At 42.0% G+C, this 15,518-nt stretch overlaps 1 protein-coding gene across 3 annotated transcripts in view; it reads left to right on the forward strand.

Annotated features, from left to right (window-relative positions):
• Positions 1–15,264, forward strand: part of clip2 (CAP-GLY domain containing linker protein 2) — a 29,301-nt gene extending 14,037 nt beyond the window's left edge. The window contains exons 4-17 of one of the 3 annotated variants that reach the window (XM_060862879.1): positions 3,364–3,488; positions 4,003–4,216; positions 4,491–4,688; positions 4,975–5,078; positions 5,167–5,227; positions 5,691–5,795; positions 9,147–10,025; positions 10,118–10,175; positions 10,358–10,441; positions 11,580–11,736; positions 13,402–13,561; positions 14,169–14,357; positions 14,483–14,545; positions 14,656–15,264. In XM_060862879.1, the coding sequence (XP_060718862.1) occupies positions 3,364–3,488; positions 4,003–4,216; positions 4,491–4,688; positions 4,975–5,078; positions 5,167–5,227; positions 5,691–5,795; positions 9,147–10,025; positions 10,118–10,175; positions 10,358–10,441; positions 11,580–11,736; positions 13,402–13,561; positions 14,169–14,357; positions 14,483–14,545; positions 14,656–14,667 (2,409 nt within the window). In that variant the 3' untranslated portion in view covers positions 14,668–15,264. Of the gene's footprint in view, positions 1–3,363; positions 3,489–4,002; positions 4,217–4,490; positions 4,689–4,974; positions 5,079–5,166; positions 5,228–5,690; positions 5,796–8,307; positions 8,359–9,146; positions 10,026–10,117; positions 10,176–10,357; positions 10,442–11,579; positions 11,737–13,401; positions 13,562–14,168; positions 14,358–14,482; positions 14,546–14,655 lie in introns of all 3 variants that reach the window. The other 2 variants (XM_060862877.1, XM_060862878.1) reach the window with 2 other exon arrangements.
• The last annotated feature ends 254 nt before the right edge of the window (positions 15,265–15,518 follow it).

Genomic DNA, 15,518 nt, shown 5'->3' on the forward strand with positions numbered 1-15,518 from the left:
GTGTGACATCCGTTAACCAATAGCGTAAACATAGATGACGTCACGGGTTTTTATTTAAAAGAAAGAACGTAGCCTCCGTTTGTATGTAGGCCTGGGAAATTTATATATTTACAATACTTACTAAAATATAATTAATATTATTTTATTGCTTTTGTATTAGTTGTTTGAAGAGTTAAAAAAAAAAAATTGGTCGGTCTTAACGCAAATTTACAAACGGCAAGTCGGTCGGACTTAAAGCAAAAAAAAAAATAAAATTGAGTCGGTCCTAAATTGACAGGTTTACGGCAAACAAGAATATTTTTAAGGACGACCTAATGGGACTAACATTAAAGTGGTCCATGGAATTTTATTCACTTTATGTAAGAGAGTATGTGGACGACTGACCTTCACACTTTGGTGAGCCCCAAAGATAGAAGGACACAATTGTATAGAATGGTTTTATGTGATTTCCCTATTTTTGAACTAAAAGGCTGTTTCAGCAAGACAACGCATCATAAAGACATGGTTAGCCGAGGTTAGAGTGGTAGAACTTCTGCACGCTGCCCTGAACTCAACCTCACTGAACAACTCTGGGATGTACCAGACGTGTCACCATGCCAAGTTCCCAACCTCAGGAATGCTCCTGTGGTTAGATGAGTATAACCTTCCACAGCATTGAGGTGTCCAGAATCTAGTGGAAAACCTTTTCAGAAGAGAGAAGGCTGTTATCAGAGCAGAGTGGGGATCAAACTTCAAGATAATGCCCTTGGTTTTCGAATGTGTGCGATGGTCAGGTGTCTAAATACTGTACTATGGGCCATAAAGTGTGGGTAAAGAGATCCCTGGCTATGATATACTTGAGAATCCTTGCAATAAAGAATGTTCTCCACTGTTTTCCAACATCTGATGTTTAGCATTCTTCAAAATTCCTCACACTTCTCCAATATTTTTCCAGAATTCTACAATGTTCTTCAGTATTCTCAAAAATTCCATAATCTCATCCAACATTATCCAGTGTTCTTCATCATTCTCCAAAATTCTCCAACATTGTTTAATGTTCTCACACGTTTGTTAACTTGTGTAGTTTCAGGTCTTAGTAAAGCACTGCAAATTTGAATATATAGTTAATGATGATAAAATAAATACAAGTGTAAATACAGCTGTATAAACATAGTCCCTCTTTAAACTTACACGAAAAGACTAAAATTAATTCAGAATCCCGGCCAAAATGAACAGTAACAACCAGGCAAGAAAAACATGCTCCCGTTGCTCCTCTATCACATCCAGTGTGAAGGTTCGCTTTGAGATTCACACAAAAGCGCTTCTGTCTAAGGTTTTTGCCAGAGATACGACCCTGAACACCCTGTCCGACACTGGCCCGAGTTTTTCCTTGCTCCGAAACAGACAAGGTGGCTTTGTTTCCCGGGGTAAAGCTGTGGCACTGATCCACGATGCTACACTATCTATTGACCTGCTTGCATTTATTGGGTGAGTAAGGCTGGTTTAAGAGCAGTGGAAAATGATCCAATGGGAGACTTGATAATGCATCCCAGGAATCTCACTCAGGCAGAATCTGGAATATGGAATCAAAAACAAGCCACAGGGCTTGATTTCAGGTCCGTTGTCAATTTGAACTTGTTTATATCTTTTGGCTATACACAGGCCTAAAGGTCTGTAAGTTAAACAGTAACTTCAACGTCAATGAAATGTTTATTCTGTTGCTTATCCAATCACATTCCTTACTCCACTTTACCACCGGAAGCTCGGAATTAAGTCCAATTTAACCTCTGTACATTAGAACTAAAAAATAAGGGGAAAACATGGATGCAGCAACCGGTTTTGGATGAATTATTGTTAATTTGGATTAAAGACCGATCTAAAGCAAACGCTTGCCTGTACAGTACATACGTACTACATACAGTTAATTGTATGTAGAGAAAGAAAGACGTTCGCATAGGTTTCAGTGGGAGAGGTCACAACTCTCAGATTGCGTCACACTCCAGAAGAATTTTACTTCTTCAGACTACATTCCTGGGTTTGATGTGATGCATAATTTAGGTGAAGCAGTTCATGTGATTTGCATCAACTGCTTCAAGGTGGTCTCTGCGTGTGTTTGTGTGTGTGTGTCTGCGTGTGTTTGTGTGTATGAGAGAGAGAGAGAGAACATGGACTGGACATTTCTAGAGTGTGACCCATTTTCACATACAATCTCTGGATGCATGTAGGGCAGATCAGACTTGTGCCCAAGTACAGCTCTGAGGCCCAAGCTCAGGCCTTGCCTCCTCTTGCCATCCTTGAGTTTCAGACATGCTTGTGTTCTTTAACGATGGACTGATGTTAGTCTTTCCACGCATCATTATCCATAAAGAATTCCGATCTGATTTTGAGGCATGTATATTTCCACACCAAAATCCAACATGCATAGTATATCAAGGCCACCAGAGACTGCTAATGCTATCAGTTTGCTGGACAAACGGGACTATAACAGGTAAAAAGTGCCTAAATCTCTATGATGAGTCCTGGTTTGATTTGGAATATATATAAATTGGTTCCTTTCATTTTTACAGTAAGGTTCAAAAATAGTCCTTCAACGTTCCATGTTGAATCTTGTTTCAATTTGAAATAATTTGTTCCTTTCTTTAGTATTTATAGTTAATTCAGAAATAAGTAAATGTGCAATAAGACTCTTAATAACATAAGATGAGTTTTTGCTAAATAATATTTCTCAAGTAAGTTCAGAACAATCATCTCTACTCAATAAATTGTAGTTCATTCACTCATTTTCTACCGCTTATCCGAACTACCTCGGGTCACGGGGAGCCTGTCAGGCGTCATCGGGCATCAAGGCAGGATACACCCTGGACGGAGTGCCAACCCGTCGCAGGGCACACACACACTCACATTCACTCACACACTCACACACTACGGACAATTTTCCAGAGATGCCAATCAACCTACCATGCATGTCTTTGGACCGGGGGAGGAAACCTGAGTACCCGGAGGAAACCCCTGAGGCACGGGGAGAACATGCAAACTCCACACACACAAGGTGGAGGCGGGAATCGAACCCCCAACCCTGGAGGTGTGAGGCGAACGTGCTAACCACTAAGCCACCGTGTCCCCCTAAATTGTAGTTTTACTTATTTTATTTTTTTTAATGTATAATGGATAATTAAAAAAAAAAAAAGCCATCCTTCATGTACGATGGCAAAAAGTGATGCTGCACTTCATTACACTTAGCTAGGATAAATACTAATACTATAACACTAAAGGAACGGTACAGTAGTAATGTATAATAATGCAGCAGATAAGTTCTTGCTGTTCTTAATGTTTATAAGTTCACATCATCCCTGACCTGCTAAGCTCCTTTCTTTCTCTGTGCAGGTGGGCGGCACGAAGACGGGCGTGGTGCGCTATGTGGGCGAGACAGACTTTGCCAAGGGCGAGTGGTGCGGCGTGGAGCTGGACGAGCCTCTAGGGAAGAACGACGGTGCCGTGGCTGGGACCAGGTCTGGTGCAAGAATCCTTCTCTCTCCACATACTAATACACTGCCAAATCTTAGATGGAAAACAATTAGTACGATAGGTTATATTATATTCCATTCACTACCAGTAATAAAGCACTAAATATAGGTCTTTGATTTGATGTTGATAAGAAAGTAAGGCCGATGTCTGTAACCATCTCTCCATGACTCAGCTGCTTCAAAGAAGCTAGATAAATAATTGAATAATAACTTTGTGTGCTTCTGGGTTTCTTATAATTACATTTATGAACAAATTAGTTAATGCGGCTTGTTCTCAGTTCTCGATTCTCATCTTCTTTTACCGAAATGCTGTCAGATCTGCTGTCAGATCGGCTCGTAGAGAAAAACAAATCAGCACCTTCTGGCAAATCAGAATCGAGAGTTTTAATAAATAGTTTTAGTCATTTATTGCCTCATGTCAATAACATAGACGTTGTCAATAGACGTTTGAACTTCCTCTTCATCTTCTTTGACCTTTTTGGCCGTCGCCTCTCTTCAGGTACTTCCAGTGCCCACACAAATTCGGCCTTTTTGCCCCCATCCACAAAGTGATCCGCATCGGCTTCCCATCCACAAGCCCAGCTAAGGCCAAGAAAAGCAAGCGTGTAGCCATGGGAGTGTCGTCGCTGGCTCACAGCCCCAGCAGCTCATCCATCAGCTCTGTCAGCTCCGTGGCCTCCAGCGTCGGCGGCAGGCCCAGCCGCACAGGCCTGGTGAGTAAGAGAGCGGTTCAGCTTGTTGTAGTTTTACAATGAAGTCATATTTCGGCTTTAAAATCCTTTGGGGAAAATATTACAGAGATGCCAGTTAGTAGCATTCATTCGCGATCGGCACTGAACAGCAAAATCTACACAAAAACGAGGTCAAGCTTTAAGGTACAAGCTTAAAAACTTAGTTAGAAGACCTCACGTATCTTCTCTGAACCTTGTTCCCGATCCCGTCACTGTTTTTACACTATCATGTGACGAGTTTTCCTCTCTTGCACAGTTGACGGAGACATCGTCACGTTACGCGCGTAAGATCTCCGGCACCACCGCACTGCAGGAAGCGCTAAAAGAAAAGCAGCAGCACATCGAACAGCTCCTGGCCGAGCGTGACCTGGAGCGAGCCGAAGTGGCCAAGGCCACCAGCCACATCTGCGAGGTGGAGAAAGAGCTGAACACAATCAAAGCCCAACATATGCAGGTTTGTTTTAGTCAGAAAAAAGTAGAGTTTCTTATTCCTTATTGTTGCTGTAAAGAAAACAAAATATCTGCTGACATAAGTGCTGACACTGGAGACTCCCTCCATGCAGGTAGCTGCAACATATCATAAATCGTACCTGTGTGTTTACTGACAGAGCTTAACACTTGTGTTCGAGTCAAGGGTTAATTTGCGATAATATGAAATTAATAACTAGGTCGATTTATTTCAAATCATAAATAAGAACGGGAAGTATTTTTCCAGTTCACGTCTTCTGTACCTTCTTCAGTACATAACAGAGACGGAGAGCAACCTGCAGCAAGTGCGCACCCTACTGACCAGTGCGCAGAGAGACAAAGTGGAACTAGCCAATCAGCTCGAAGAAGAGAAAAGGTACAACCCCATTCAGCTCAAGCGTGATGCTTTGTTCTCCAAATGAGGTGCTTTTCTGACCCCTAGTGGTTATTCTGTGCTAAAACAGGAAAGTGGAGGACCTTCAGTTCAGGGTGGAGGAGGAATCCATCACCAAAGGGGATCTCGAGGTATTTTACTGCACAAGAAATATTAAAAACCCCAAATCACACATGGACATTAGTGACATATTTACTATACAATCTGTACACTCTATTCTAACGCGTACTAAATCTACTAATATAATGTGTTTGTTATAAGGTAAAGGAAAAAAAAAAACACACACACAGATTTTCTGAAAGCTGCATTTGCTCAGTAAGAATTTATCCCTGGACAAGAAAAAGAAAATCTGCACAATTGTTGTAGACTACAGTGAATATGCCTTGCATATGAATTCAAAGGTGTGAATACTTATGCAAGCCACGTAACATCTGTTCTCCTCCTGCATTTCTTCTTCCATCTCAGCTTTCTCTCCTTTGTGAAAGGATATCTCTAATTCTCTTTGTGTCCTCTGTGTCCTGTTTTTGTGTTTCTCTTTTTTCTTTTACTCTCTCCTTTCATTTCTCCTTCTTTTTTTTTTTTATCTCTCTATAGACTCAGACCAAACTGGAGCATGCCCGTATTCGGCAGCTCGAGCGGAATCTGCGTTTGGAAAAGTCCAAAGCAGAGAAGCTTCAGAAAGAGTTAGAGCTGGTAAACGTGTAGCGAGAGTAGATGTTGCACCTGCTTGTAGCTTTTTTAATCCCGTCCCCATTTTCTTCTGCTTTTGGTTCTGCTTTTCTGTGATGCACCAACCTCGCCTGAGCTTTTTGCTCACATCGAGCATGTCAAGGTCTCCATCATTCACTTAGAGCTAGAATGATTCCATCTGATGCGCTCGTATCAAGGGTGGACAAATCATACATTTATTAACTAACCCATTAGTCGAGTGAAAACTCCAGCGTGTCGTCCAGTCCCATGTTTTGGTTGCCAGAAATCTGATTTGGCTGCTAACTATAACTTGCTAAACATATTTTATGTGGGTTATTTAGTTAATATATCTTGGTTATCGGTTTGGATATAAGCTGTTGTGTTCTGTCAGACGCTATCTTCTTGGCAGGGGCGGTTCTAGAGGCGGGGCCACAGGGACCCTGGCCCCTGCTGAAATCTGATTGGCCCCTGATTGGCCCCGGTTCCATCAATCGTCGGACGAGAAGAGCAACCGGAGGATTTTCCCGGAGAACGATCACAGATGCAATTCCACCCCCAAACAATTGGCGGCACTCGAGCGTTTGAAAAAGGAACCATACTGAATAAATTATTTTGTGTGCTTGAATGTACCCTGTACTTAGCCCCTGAATGTAACATGTGGCCCCTTAATGGCCCCTGTTACAGAAAAATCCTAGAACCGCCACTGCTTCTTGGTATATTTAGAAGAAAAAGACACAGAATTAATTTTGGGCCACTGATTTGTTCATTCCTGTCTCTGTTTCTCTACTTACACTGACGCACAGTTGCTATTCTGCATAGCAACAGATGGACTAAGTGACCTATTTGATACATGAACCTAATAAACTGTGAACCTAGCAGTTCTTTCTAGGATCCCTTCCTCGTTTAAAAGCTCTCTCTTCATCTTGCTTTATCAGATTAGACCGAATTTGATTTAGCTGCTGCATTTTTCAATAGCATTTCAGTAACAAGAACATTCTTGGAGGTTGGAGACCTTTTGACCATGGCTGTCCACCAGGTGCCATTCAATCACTGACATTTATGGTCTTCCAGACCTCCTGTTCCTTCTGTCTGCAGTACCTTTTGGAGTGCGTTGGAACCTTGAGCTCATTTCTCACACAAGTGATCTTCAGCCTAAGTTGTGCCTTTGGTGATGGTTGAGAGAGGAAAAAAAGCATGTTTGCCATGCACCTCCGGGGTTGGGGATTGATTCCTGCCACTACCCGTTTGTTCTTTTTTGCTTTGGAGGTTTCCTCCAGGTACATCAGTTTCCACTCCAGTCCAAAGATATACAGTACGTGTTAGTCTGATTGGCTTCTCTAAATTGTCTGTAGTGTCTGAAAGTTTGTGTGAGCGTTCGAAGCTGTGCCCAGCAACGGCTTGGCGTCATGTCCAGGGTTTCCCCTGTCTTGTGCCTTGAGGCCCTGGAATAGGCTCCAGGATCTCTGCAAACCCTGTGTAGGATACGTTGGATGAATGGACTGTACCCCTTTTTTTTTTTTTTTTAACATAACATCTGAGTATGTTTTGAACTCTCTGATATTTACTCATTTTCCTGCTTTCTGACACTTCCTGTCATACTAATTGGGGTTTGTTTTGGAAAAAAAAAAATTAGCAAAATGTTCCCCATGAGGGGGAAAAGTTTGAATAAGTCTAATGTAGAGCTTTTAAAACTCTTTAGAACCTTTTATTATGAAAGTCAGTCAGAATATATAAAAAGATATTTACACCAAAGAGCTTTTATTACTTATACGTAAAATACCGAAGTGCTGATTGCTTTGTCCTGAATGGCATTAAACGATATATAGGTAAATAGGTAGATGGGTGACAAATTAAAGAATGAAAAATATTTATTTATTTATTTTGCCGGCACGGTTTGAATCCACCTTTCCCCTTAGAACGGAGCAAGAATGCAAGTCAGTACGAAGTTGTTCTGAGTGATATCAGTGATTCAGCGGTAAGACATCACTCGATGGGAGTGGTTTCTTCTAGGCTGACTCCGCCCCTATTTGCAGGCCAAGAGGGCTCACGGTGTAGTTTACTGAAGATGAAAATAGTGTAAATCTTATGCAATGGCATACAGACACACCAGATCTCTACTCGGTTGAACCCTTTAGAGATCGGAGCATCGTGTTAGACAGTGTTCACCACCAGCGTTATTAAAAACGTCAAAGCTGAGAAGAGTTCATTCCTCCACCCAGTTTATTCCTCCATCCAGAGACTTGTAGAATCAAAGCCGAATCGCTTGTTGTGGCCAAAAATCCTTACCGATGAAACATGGTTTCTTTAACTTTAATTTGTCACCCATCTTTATAAAAGTGTACATAGTGTCACATTGCACACATCCAATTACTTTTGACACAATGATTATTTCCTTACAGCTAAAGTGGCACACTCTTTCAGGATTTTAAACGGAGCGTGTCATTTCTGTGGTCGTGAAGCTGGGACAGTGTTACACGAACTGACCCAAATTTCCAATTCAAGCTTTGCTATTTATTAACAGGGCAGAAGGCGCCATCAGGCAACACCCATGAGGTTGGGTAAGAGTATCAAGGTGAAATCAATCTGCTAATCCCGTGTGTAGTCTAAACTTTCATAAACATCTTCCTAAATCAGCAGTGAACACTAAGAGGAGTGGTGTGATCTCTCTCTCTCTTTTTTTTTCTTCCCTCTTCTCTTTGTCCGGGATTGCGTCTGTCAAACGTTTTCCGACGCCGTTCGGCGACATCATAATATCTTCGCCGATTTCTTGAGAAATGCCAGGGAACGATCGCTGTAAATCTCTGTCAACACTAACACTAGATCTCTTCTTTCAAACCCCGGGCTACTCCGACTGGTTCTTCTTTCCCAGCTCGTTAGATGTGTGTACATGTATGTGTCTTGAATGCATCATCTCACATTTGCTTGGCTGCTTCTAGGAACACAGCGCAAAGAATGGCTTGCTTGGGTTTGTCTTCTTTTCCCCCTCGTAGATTGCTTTTTTTTTCCGTGCTTTTCGGCATTTGTTAATTCAGACTTTTACTTGGCTGAAAAAACCGTCAGCGGTCGATTGGCGTTGTGCACGTGCAAAGCGACGCTGACGGATGCATTAGAGAATGCCAGAAGTTCTGTTTTTTGCGGGTGACGAGGCAGAACGTTTTCATACTATAAGACAATATAAAAAAATACAGTCTTAGAATGAAGTATGATTTGGTTGGTTTGGCTTCATACCAATATTTTACGTTTCTATGGTTAACATAAAAATGTTCTGCTCTTGAGTTGAACCCAATGAAATGCAGGAACTAAAGGCTTGAACACATTCACAGTGGAACAGGGCTTTAAAACCACTTTTTGTCCAACCAGCAAACCACGGTTGAGGAGAAGAGCCGAGTGATGCTACTGGAGGAGGAATTAACCCTGTGCAAAGCCGAGGTAGATGAGCTCCAAGCCCGCCTGCGGAGAGCCTCGTCTTCCGTAGTGGAAGGTGGAGATGTGATTTCAAACTCGGAGGCTCTCGTTCTCCGAGAACGTCTTGAATATGCCCGCCGCGAGGAGAGCAGCCAGCTACGTGAACGTTACGAAGCCATGCTCAGCACCAGCCGGCAAGAAACCGAACGCTTCAAGGCCACCACAGAGCGGCAGACAGCGGAAATCACAAAACTTCGCCAACGACTCCAACAGGCCACACGTGAAAACATGGAGATGATGGACAGCTGGAAGGCCAAGTTGGACACCCTGGTTGGAGACCACCAACGTGCCCTGGAGGAGCTCAAATCCTCTATGATCAGTGGTTCCAAAGTTTCTGATAGCAGCGGTGGAGATGGAGATGGTCCCACACCTGAAATGAGGGCCACCGTTGAGAGCATGAGGATGGAGCAGCAGCTGGAGGTTGAGAACCTCAAGGCCAGGCATGAAATTGAAGTTGCCGTGCTGGCCAAAGAACGTGAGGAACTTCGAAACAAGGTCCAAGAACTAGAAGATAAGCTAGAGGAGAGTGAAGAGAATGGCAGAAGCAACCAAGAGCTCAGCGAGTCCACAGAGAAGCTTCAGGAGGCCGAACTGAAGGTCACCAGGTTGAGAGAGCGGCTAGAATTGGCTGAGAAAAAAATGGCTGACTACGAGGCTCTGCAGAACGCTGAAGCACAAAGCAGAGCCGAGATCCGAGATCTGCAGGAGAAGCTGAGGGTTAGCGAGAACCAACTGCAGGCTGTCAAGGCGGATCGGATCGGCCAGGACGTCAACGTGAGTTATTAGCTTGTAAATTGGTAGCTTATTACGTTTGAAGCGTCTTTGTACATTTTGACATTGTCTGCAATGTTTTTGTGTCTTCTCAGATGATAGAAAACAATGACAACTCTGAAGAGAAGATTCAATTAAAGCAAAACATGGAAGGTCTGTAAATCGATTCTTTTATTTATTTATTGTTTTCATTCTTCTCCCTCCTGGCTCTTATGTACCGAATCGTTCTACAGAACACAACATTTACCGAGTGACATTGAAGAGTGGCCTATTTATTTCCCGCCTTTTTTTTTCAGGGTTTTTTTTTTAACTTTTATGCTTTTATGTTTTCACAGAAACTTTGGAAAAACTGACAAAAAGGGAAAAAGAGGTTTCCACACTTACTACACAAGTAGACGACCTCAAAACACAGATAACAGGTAATGAAGATATTCTTTTACATAAATTAATTTGCGACAACAAAATCTTGATTGTATCACTCTATTGGGAAACTGTGGAAAAAAAAAAACTTTTAACTTTTAATACATTGGGTTTTAGGCTCTACGGCAGTGTTACTCATTGCGCGGCTCGCGAGCCTCCTGCGGCTCGCCAAGCTTTAATATGCGGCTCGCATGGCAGTAAATAATCCGATGATATGATCATGTGGTTAAAATGTATTTTTCATTTAAATAACATTAAAAACAATCAGGGAAGCATAGAAAAACGAATGTGCTCTATTACAAATAATAATATATATTTATATATATTATTTGACTCGTCACTGACTCACTGCGTTCTGCGCAATAGCCAGTTTTTGGCGGCCTGCCAGAAGCTAGTTTGTGTTTCATGCTAGTTAACAACTTGTGTTTACTGTACACACACGGACTAAAAAATGGATCGATTTCTTATCAAACAAACAGCAACAAAGCAATGTGACAGTGACAAAAGAGGTAACTGATGGGGAGCATGCATCATCTGCAACTCGTGTAATTATTGTATTGCAATATTGTACATTGTATTTAAGCAGATAAGCTATTTAAGACTGAATAACTTGGCATACTTTGCGGTGAAAGTAGCTCTCCTGTTGACTTTGTCCTATCAGTGTGGCTCACATGAAAAAAATAGTGAAGACCACTGATCTACGGTTTTCCAGATAGCCAGAAAGCCATTGGAATTTGTAGCAATTTTCAGTTACAATCTGGGTTTTTTTATGGCATGTGATTTCTTAATGATGAGTTGTTTTGATTAGATGTCTAAGGAACTAGAAAAAGGCAGCAGTTCAGGTGACAGGTTCTGTGATCGGGTGTGTAGTTCATCGTTTGGCTAGGGATTCTGGGATATAAAATGACCACTGAGTGCTACCTTCAGCAGATCAGCAGCTTTCTCCATCTTGGAGAGCTTACAGGTTTATTTTTGTTTTATTTCTTGCTTTCCTTCTTTGGGAGAAGATCGTACTTTTTATCTCCACAGTAGATGTATCTGCTTATTTTGGCCATTTATCATGGGATTCCGCCATGTTTCTGAACAGCACACGTTTAAACAACTAAGGCATCCTTCTCAATATTTTTTTGCCCGTAGCTTTGGAGAATAAAGTCCGTGTGGGGGAGAGAAAGGCGGACGGCCTCCTCAGAGACAAGACGCGTCTGGAGGCGGAGCTGGAGGCCATCACCAAGAAATCCCACGACGCATCAGGCCAGCTGGTGATCATTAGCCAGGAACTTTTGAAGAAAGAGAGGTAAGGAATGTTAGCAAGGCTTGTAAAAGTGGTATTAGAGCTTGATGGTTTAAACTCTCAAACCATCTGGAGACTGATTTAAGTTGCTTATTTATGGTCTTGTTTTATGAAGTACACTTTGGAACAAAGCATCAATCTGTCTATCTGTCTGTCTCTCTCTCTCTCTCTCCAAACACACATACAGACACACACACACACACACCTGTGTCCTCCTTAAATAGCTGTTCCACCTTCTCACTTCATCATCTTCACTGAAATGTGCTGTCTGGCTGTCACTCCTCATCCCAGAGTTCCACTCATGAATTGTTCTCAATTCACCGTTTCATCCACTAAAGAGCCATTTGGGTTAATGAGGACAATCCATCCATCTAATTAAAACTCCTCCCTAAGTGTTATTCAGCTGTTCGGATCGATGCTGTACCCTGAACAACACCTGGGCTTTTAGTGGATTATTTATATTCAAATAGAGGCTTCAGAAGACGTATAGACCTAATAAGGGAAAAGCTGTAATTACTGATGAATACAAGGGTTAAATGATCTGTTATACTGTACACCCTGATACTGTGGGAAGATAAACTTGTAGTCAAGGAGGCACAGTTTATACACAGTACAGTACAGTACGTTATTACGACGGTGATAACTGTTAATTGCCATCAGACACCATTTGGATATTATATGTGCTTGGTGCTTGGACCAAGCAAATCACTACTTTATGGAATATCTGTAGTTCTAATTTTAACTGATTATTTGAATCACGTTATTTCGATTGGATAAATCCAAGACTGGAAAAAAAGTGTACATAAATTAAAGGTGGGGTCTCCGTTGTTTGAGCCGCCAAACAAAACAAAAACAAAACTAACATGTAGCCAATGAGCAGAAAGGGGCGTGTCTTGTCAATATGGGCGGAGAGAGTGTTCAGTGCGCATGTTTGACATTAGCAGAAAGCGGTTTTAAGATTGACATGGAGGATAAAAACAAAGAAAGAAAGCGAAGAAAGGCTTACGATAAGGCAAGAAGTAGGACTAACAGAATACGGCTTTCTGTCAATTAAAGTTCAGAATATTAAATCAATCAATACACTTACTTGCGTTACTGCAAGTCTTTGTGCCTGAAACATGCGCACACGCTCCAAGTCTTCTGTTTCCATGTTATCGGCAGCAACGTTACGACCTCTGCCTCTAACATTAGCTCTGCCTCGGGTTCTAGGTGTTGACCGTCTCCTTCCGTGTGAAACGGAAGCTACCCTCGGTCAGCTGCCCCAACAGGTTCCACCATAATACTTGTCTGGGTTATACTTGTCTGGTGTATGTGTGGGGCGGAGCTATCAAAACAGGGGTGGGACCCATTTGGGTTAGGGGTGTGTTTGTTTTGGTGATTTCAAATGTCAACATTGGCTTTCAAACAACGGAGACCCCTCCTTTAAGCGGCATATATACATGTATTTGTAACAGTGTTGTTACTATGATTCGAAACATTTTAAGGGTTCACTGGGTGGAAAGTTTAGCATGGCTATCATGCTACATATTTGCTCATATTTGCTTGTGTCATATTCCAGTAGTTAAATTATGTCCATACAATAGATCAGATTTCTGGCTGTAGAAAATATAAGATATTATTTTTGTTTTATTTTTACGGCACATTTTTTTTTTCATGCGTTCATGTCAGGAGTCTGAACGAGCTGCGCGTCTTGCTGTTGGACTCACCGCGCCACTCGCCCGGCATGGACCGTGACCTGAGCCGCGAGGTGCACAAGGCTGAGTGGAAGATGAAGGAACAGAAGCTGCAGGATGACATCAAGAGCCTGAGGGAGAAACTGCTGCTTCTGGTGAGCCTGTTGACTTCCACCATTTTGAGTTACTTAATCTGGGCAGCTCAAAGTCTCCAGGGTTTTAGAGAATATATGCCGACTGGATGTGCCGGTTTACTTCGGATTCTGTTTTTGCTCTGATGAAATCTGGATTGTGCTATAAATGTAAAGAGTCCTAAAACGTTTCACGATTTACGTTTTCCTCTTGCGTCAATGACAAAACACTTCACTGATTTAAAGGAAGATTCCGGCATTTTTTCAACCTAAAGTCTGTCCTGCCTCAAAAACTCAACAATTGTTGCTGTATGTTGTGCATTGGATGAAAACTACAAATTCCTTCTTATGTACAAACAAGACAAGTCTCTAAAAGGACTTGTATAGATTCTGAGCTTAAATTACAAGTGGAAATTTTATTAACACTTACTTCAAAAACATGTTTTACGTTTATTGAGTTCAGCAAATGCACTCAGACCTCCATCACGTGGGGAGTCTTCTTTCTTAGAAACCGAAGTATCAAAAAAAAATTTTTTATTCGTCGATTTGGTGAAGTCTCCAGTGTCAGGTGAAACCCGTTCCGTCAGGTGTTCTAACACATGATGCTAAATTTAAGGTAAATTTCTGACAGGGCCGTGAGAGATCATCACCTGACCATCGCCGATTCTCTATGATGGAGGCGTCAGGGTCGGACGCGGAGGTGGCGCGTCTACGCCAGCGTCTCTTGAGTACCGAAGAAGCCTTGAGGAATGCACTGGATCACAACCAGGAGGTGGACCAGCTAGTGCAAGCCATGCGTACAGGACCTGATAAGAGCCAGGTAAAGCTCTTAACGTCAAATTGGATATTTTCATATCATCTGCTCTAATGCTCACATTTATGATTAAAGAGTTCAGTAGTAATTAATCAGTGGGCGTGGTCTAAACGGAATGCATCTTTTAACAGGTGTACAGCAGCGCAAATTCGGCAAACGGGATCCATCAACAAGATGCTACCTTCATGGAAGAGGTTCACGCTCTTCAACACCTAATAAATATCTCACATATCTCACTCTATTTTCTACACAATTTTATTTCTAATTCTGATACCCGCCTTGTTATTTTTGGATATCTGTTTAGGGACAGCACTGATGTTGGCAGTCTTGAAGCAACAATCATCCATTTAGGGAAAAATCGGATGTACGGAGGTACGCTGGCAAAAAAAAGAAAAAAAGAAAAGAACGAAAACCCCCGAGATGTCTGACACTTAGACCTCGGGTTTACGTCTCATCGGACAGCTTTGTGTTGTTTTCACAGTTAGCACCAAGCCGACGAAACGAAACTGCATCCACTTAGCAAACATGTATGTAAACCAGTTTGTGATGCTGTCTAAAACAAAACAACAAAGCATTATCTTCAAAGCGGTACATTATGGTTATGGTTTAAGCCTCGGAACCACCGGTCCACCTTGTGCCTGTGCTACCTCCAGTATTGGACGATTCATCCGAGGGAACAAAGAAAAAAGCAGCTTGAGACCTCCATGAAGCTAAGCGTTGTAGTCTGATTGGCCAGGATGCAGTTTGAGTCAACCTTTTGGCCTTGATTTCTACTTTAATTTATTTGCCTTTTATGCTGCCGGAGTTAGATGGAGCAGTCATTTTGACTTTATTTTATTTGCCTCGAAAGACTTGCTACCGTCCCTTAGCCTCTGTAGTGAATGTCTAAATAAAAGGGGATGGGATGATTCCACTCTGTTTTTTTTTTTTTCCTTCCTTATGTACTGTACGAATGCCACAGTGTTTCGCCACCCCACCAGTATCCAACCGTTATAATCCAGTAAAATAGTGCACCATTTTAGGGATGCCAGCTTTTCCAACGGGACATCACCACTGCATTCCTTTAAAAGACTTGAGAAATCCATCGCTCGCACATATTATTTAGCCTAGTACAGTGCTCATGCTGTATATTTAATGTGTCAAGGTACAAATCCAGTCCCAGATACC

The sequence above is a fragment of the Tachysurus vachellii genome, chromosome 26, assembly GCF_030014155.1.
Source record: "Tachysurus vachellii isolate PV-2020 chromosome 26, HZAU_Pvac_v1, whole genome shotgun sequence".
NCBI lineage: Eukaryota > Metazoa > Chordata > Actinopteri > Siluriformes > Bagridae > Tachysurus > Tachysurus vachellii.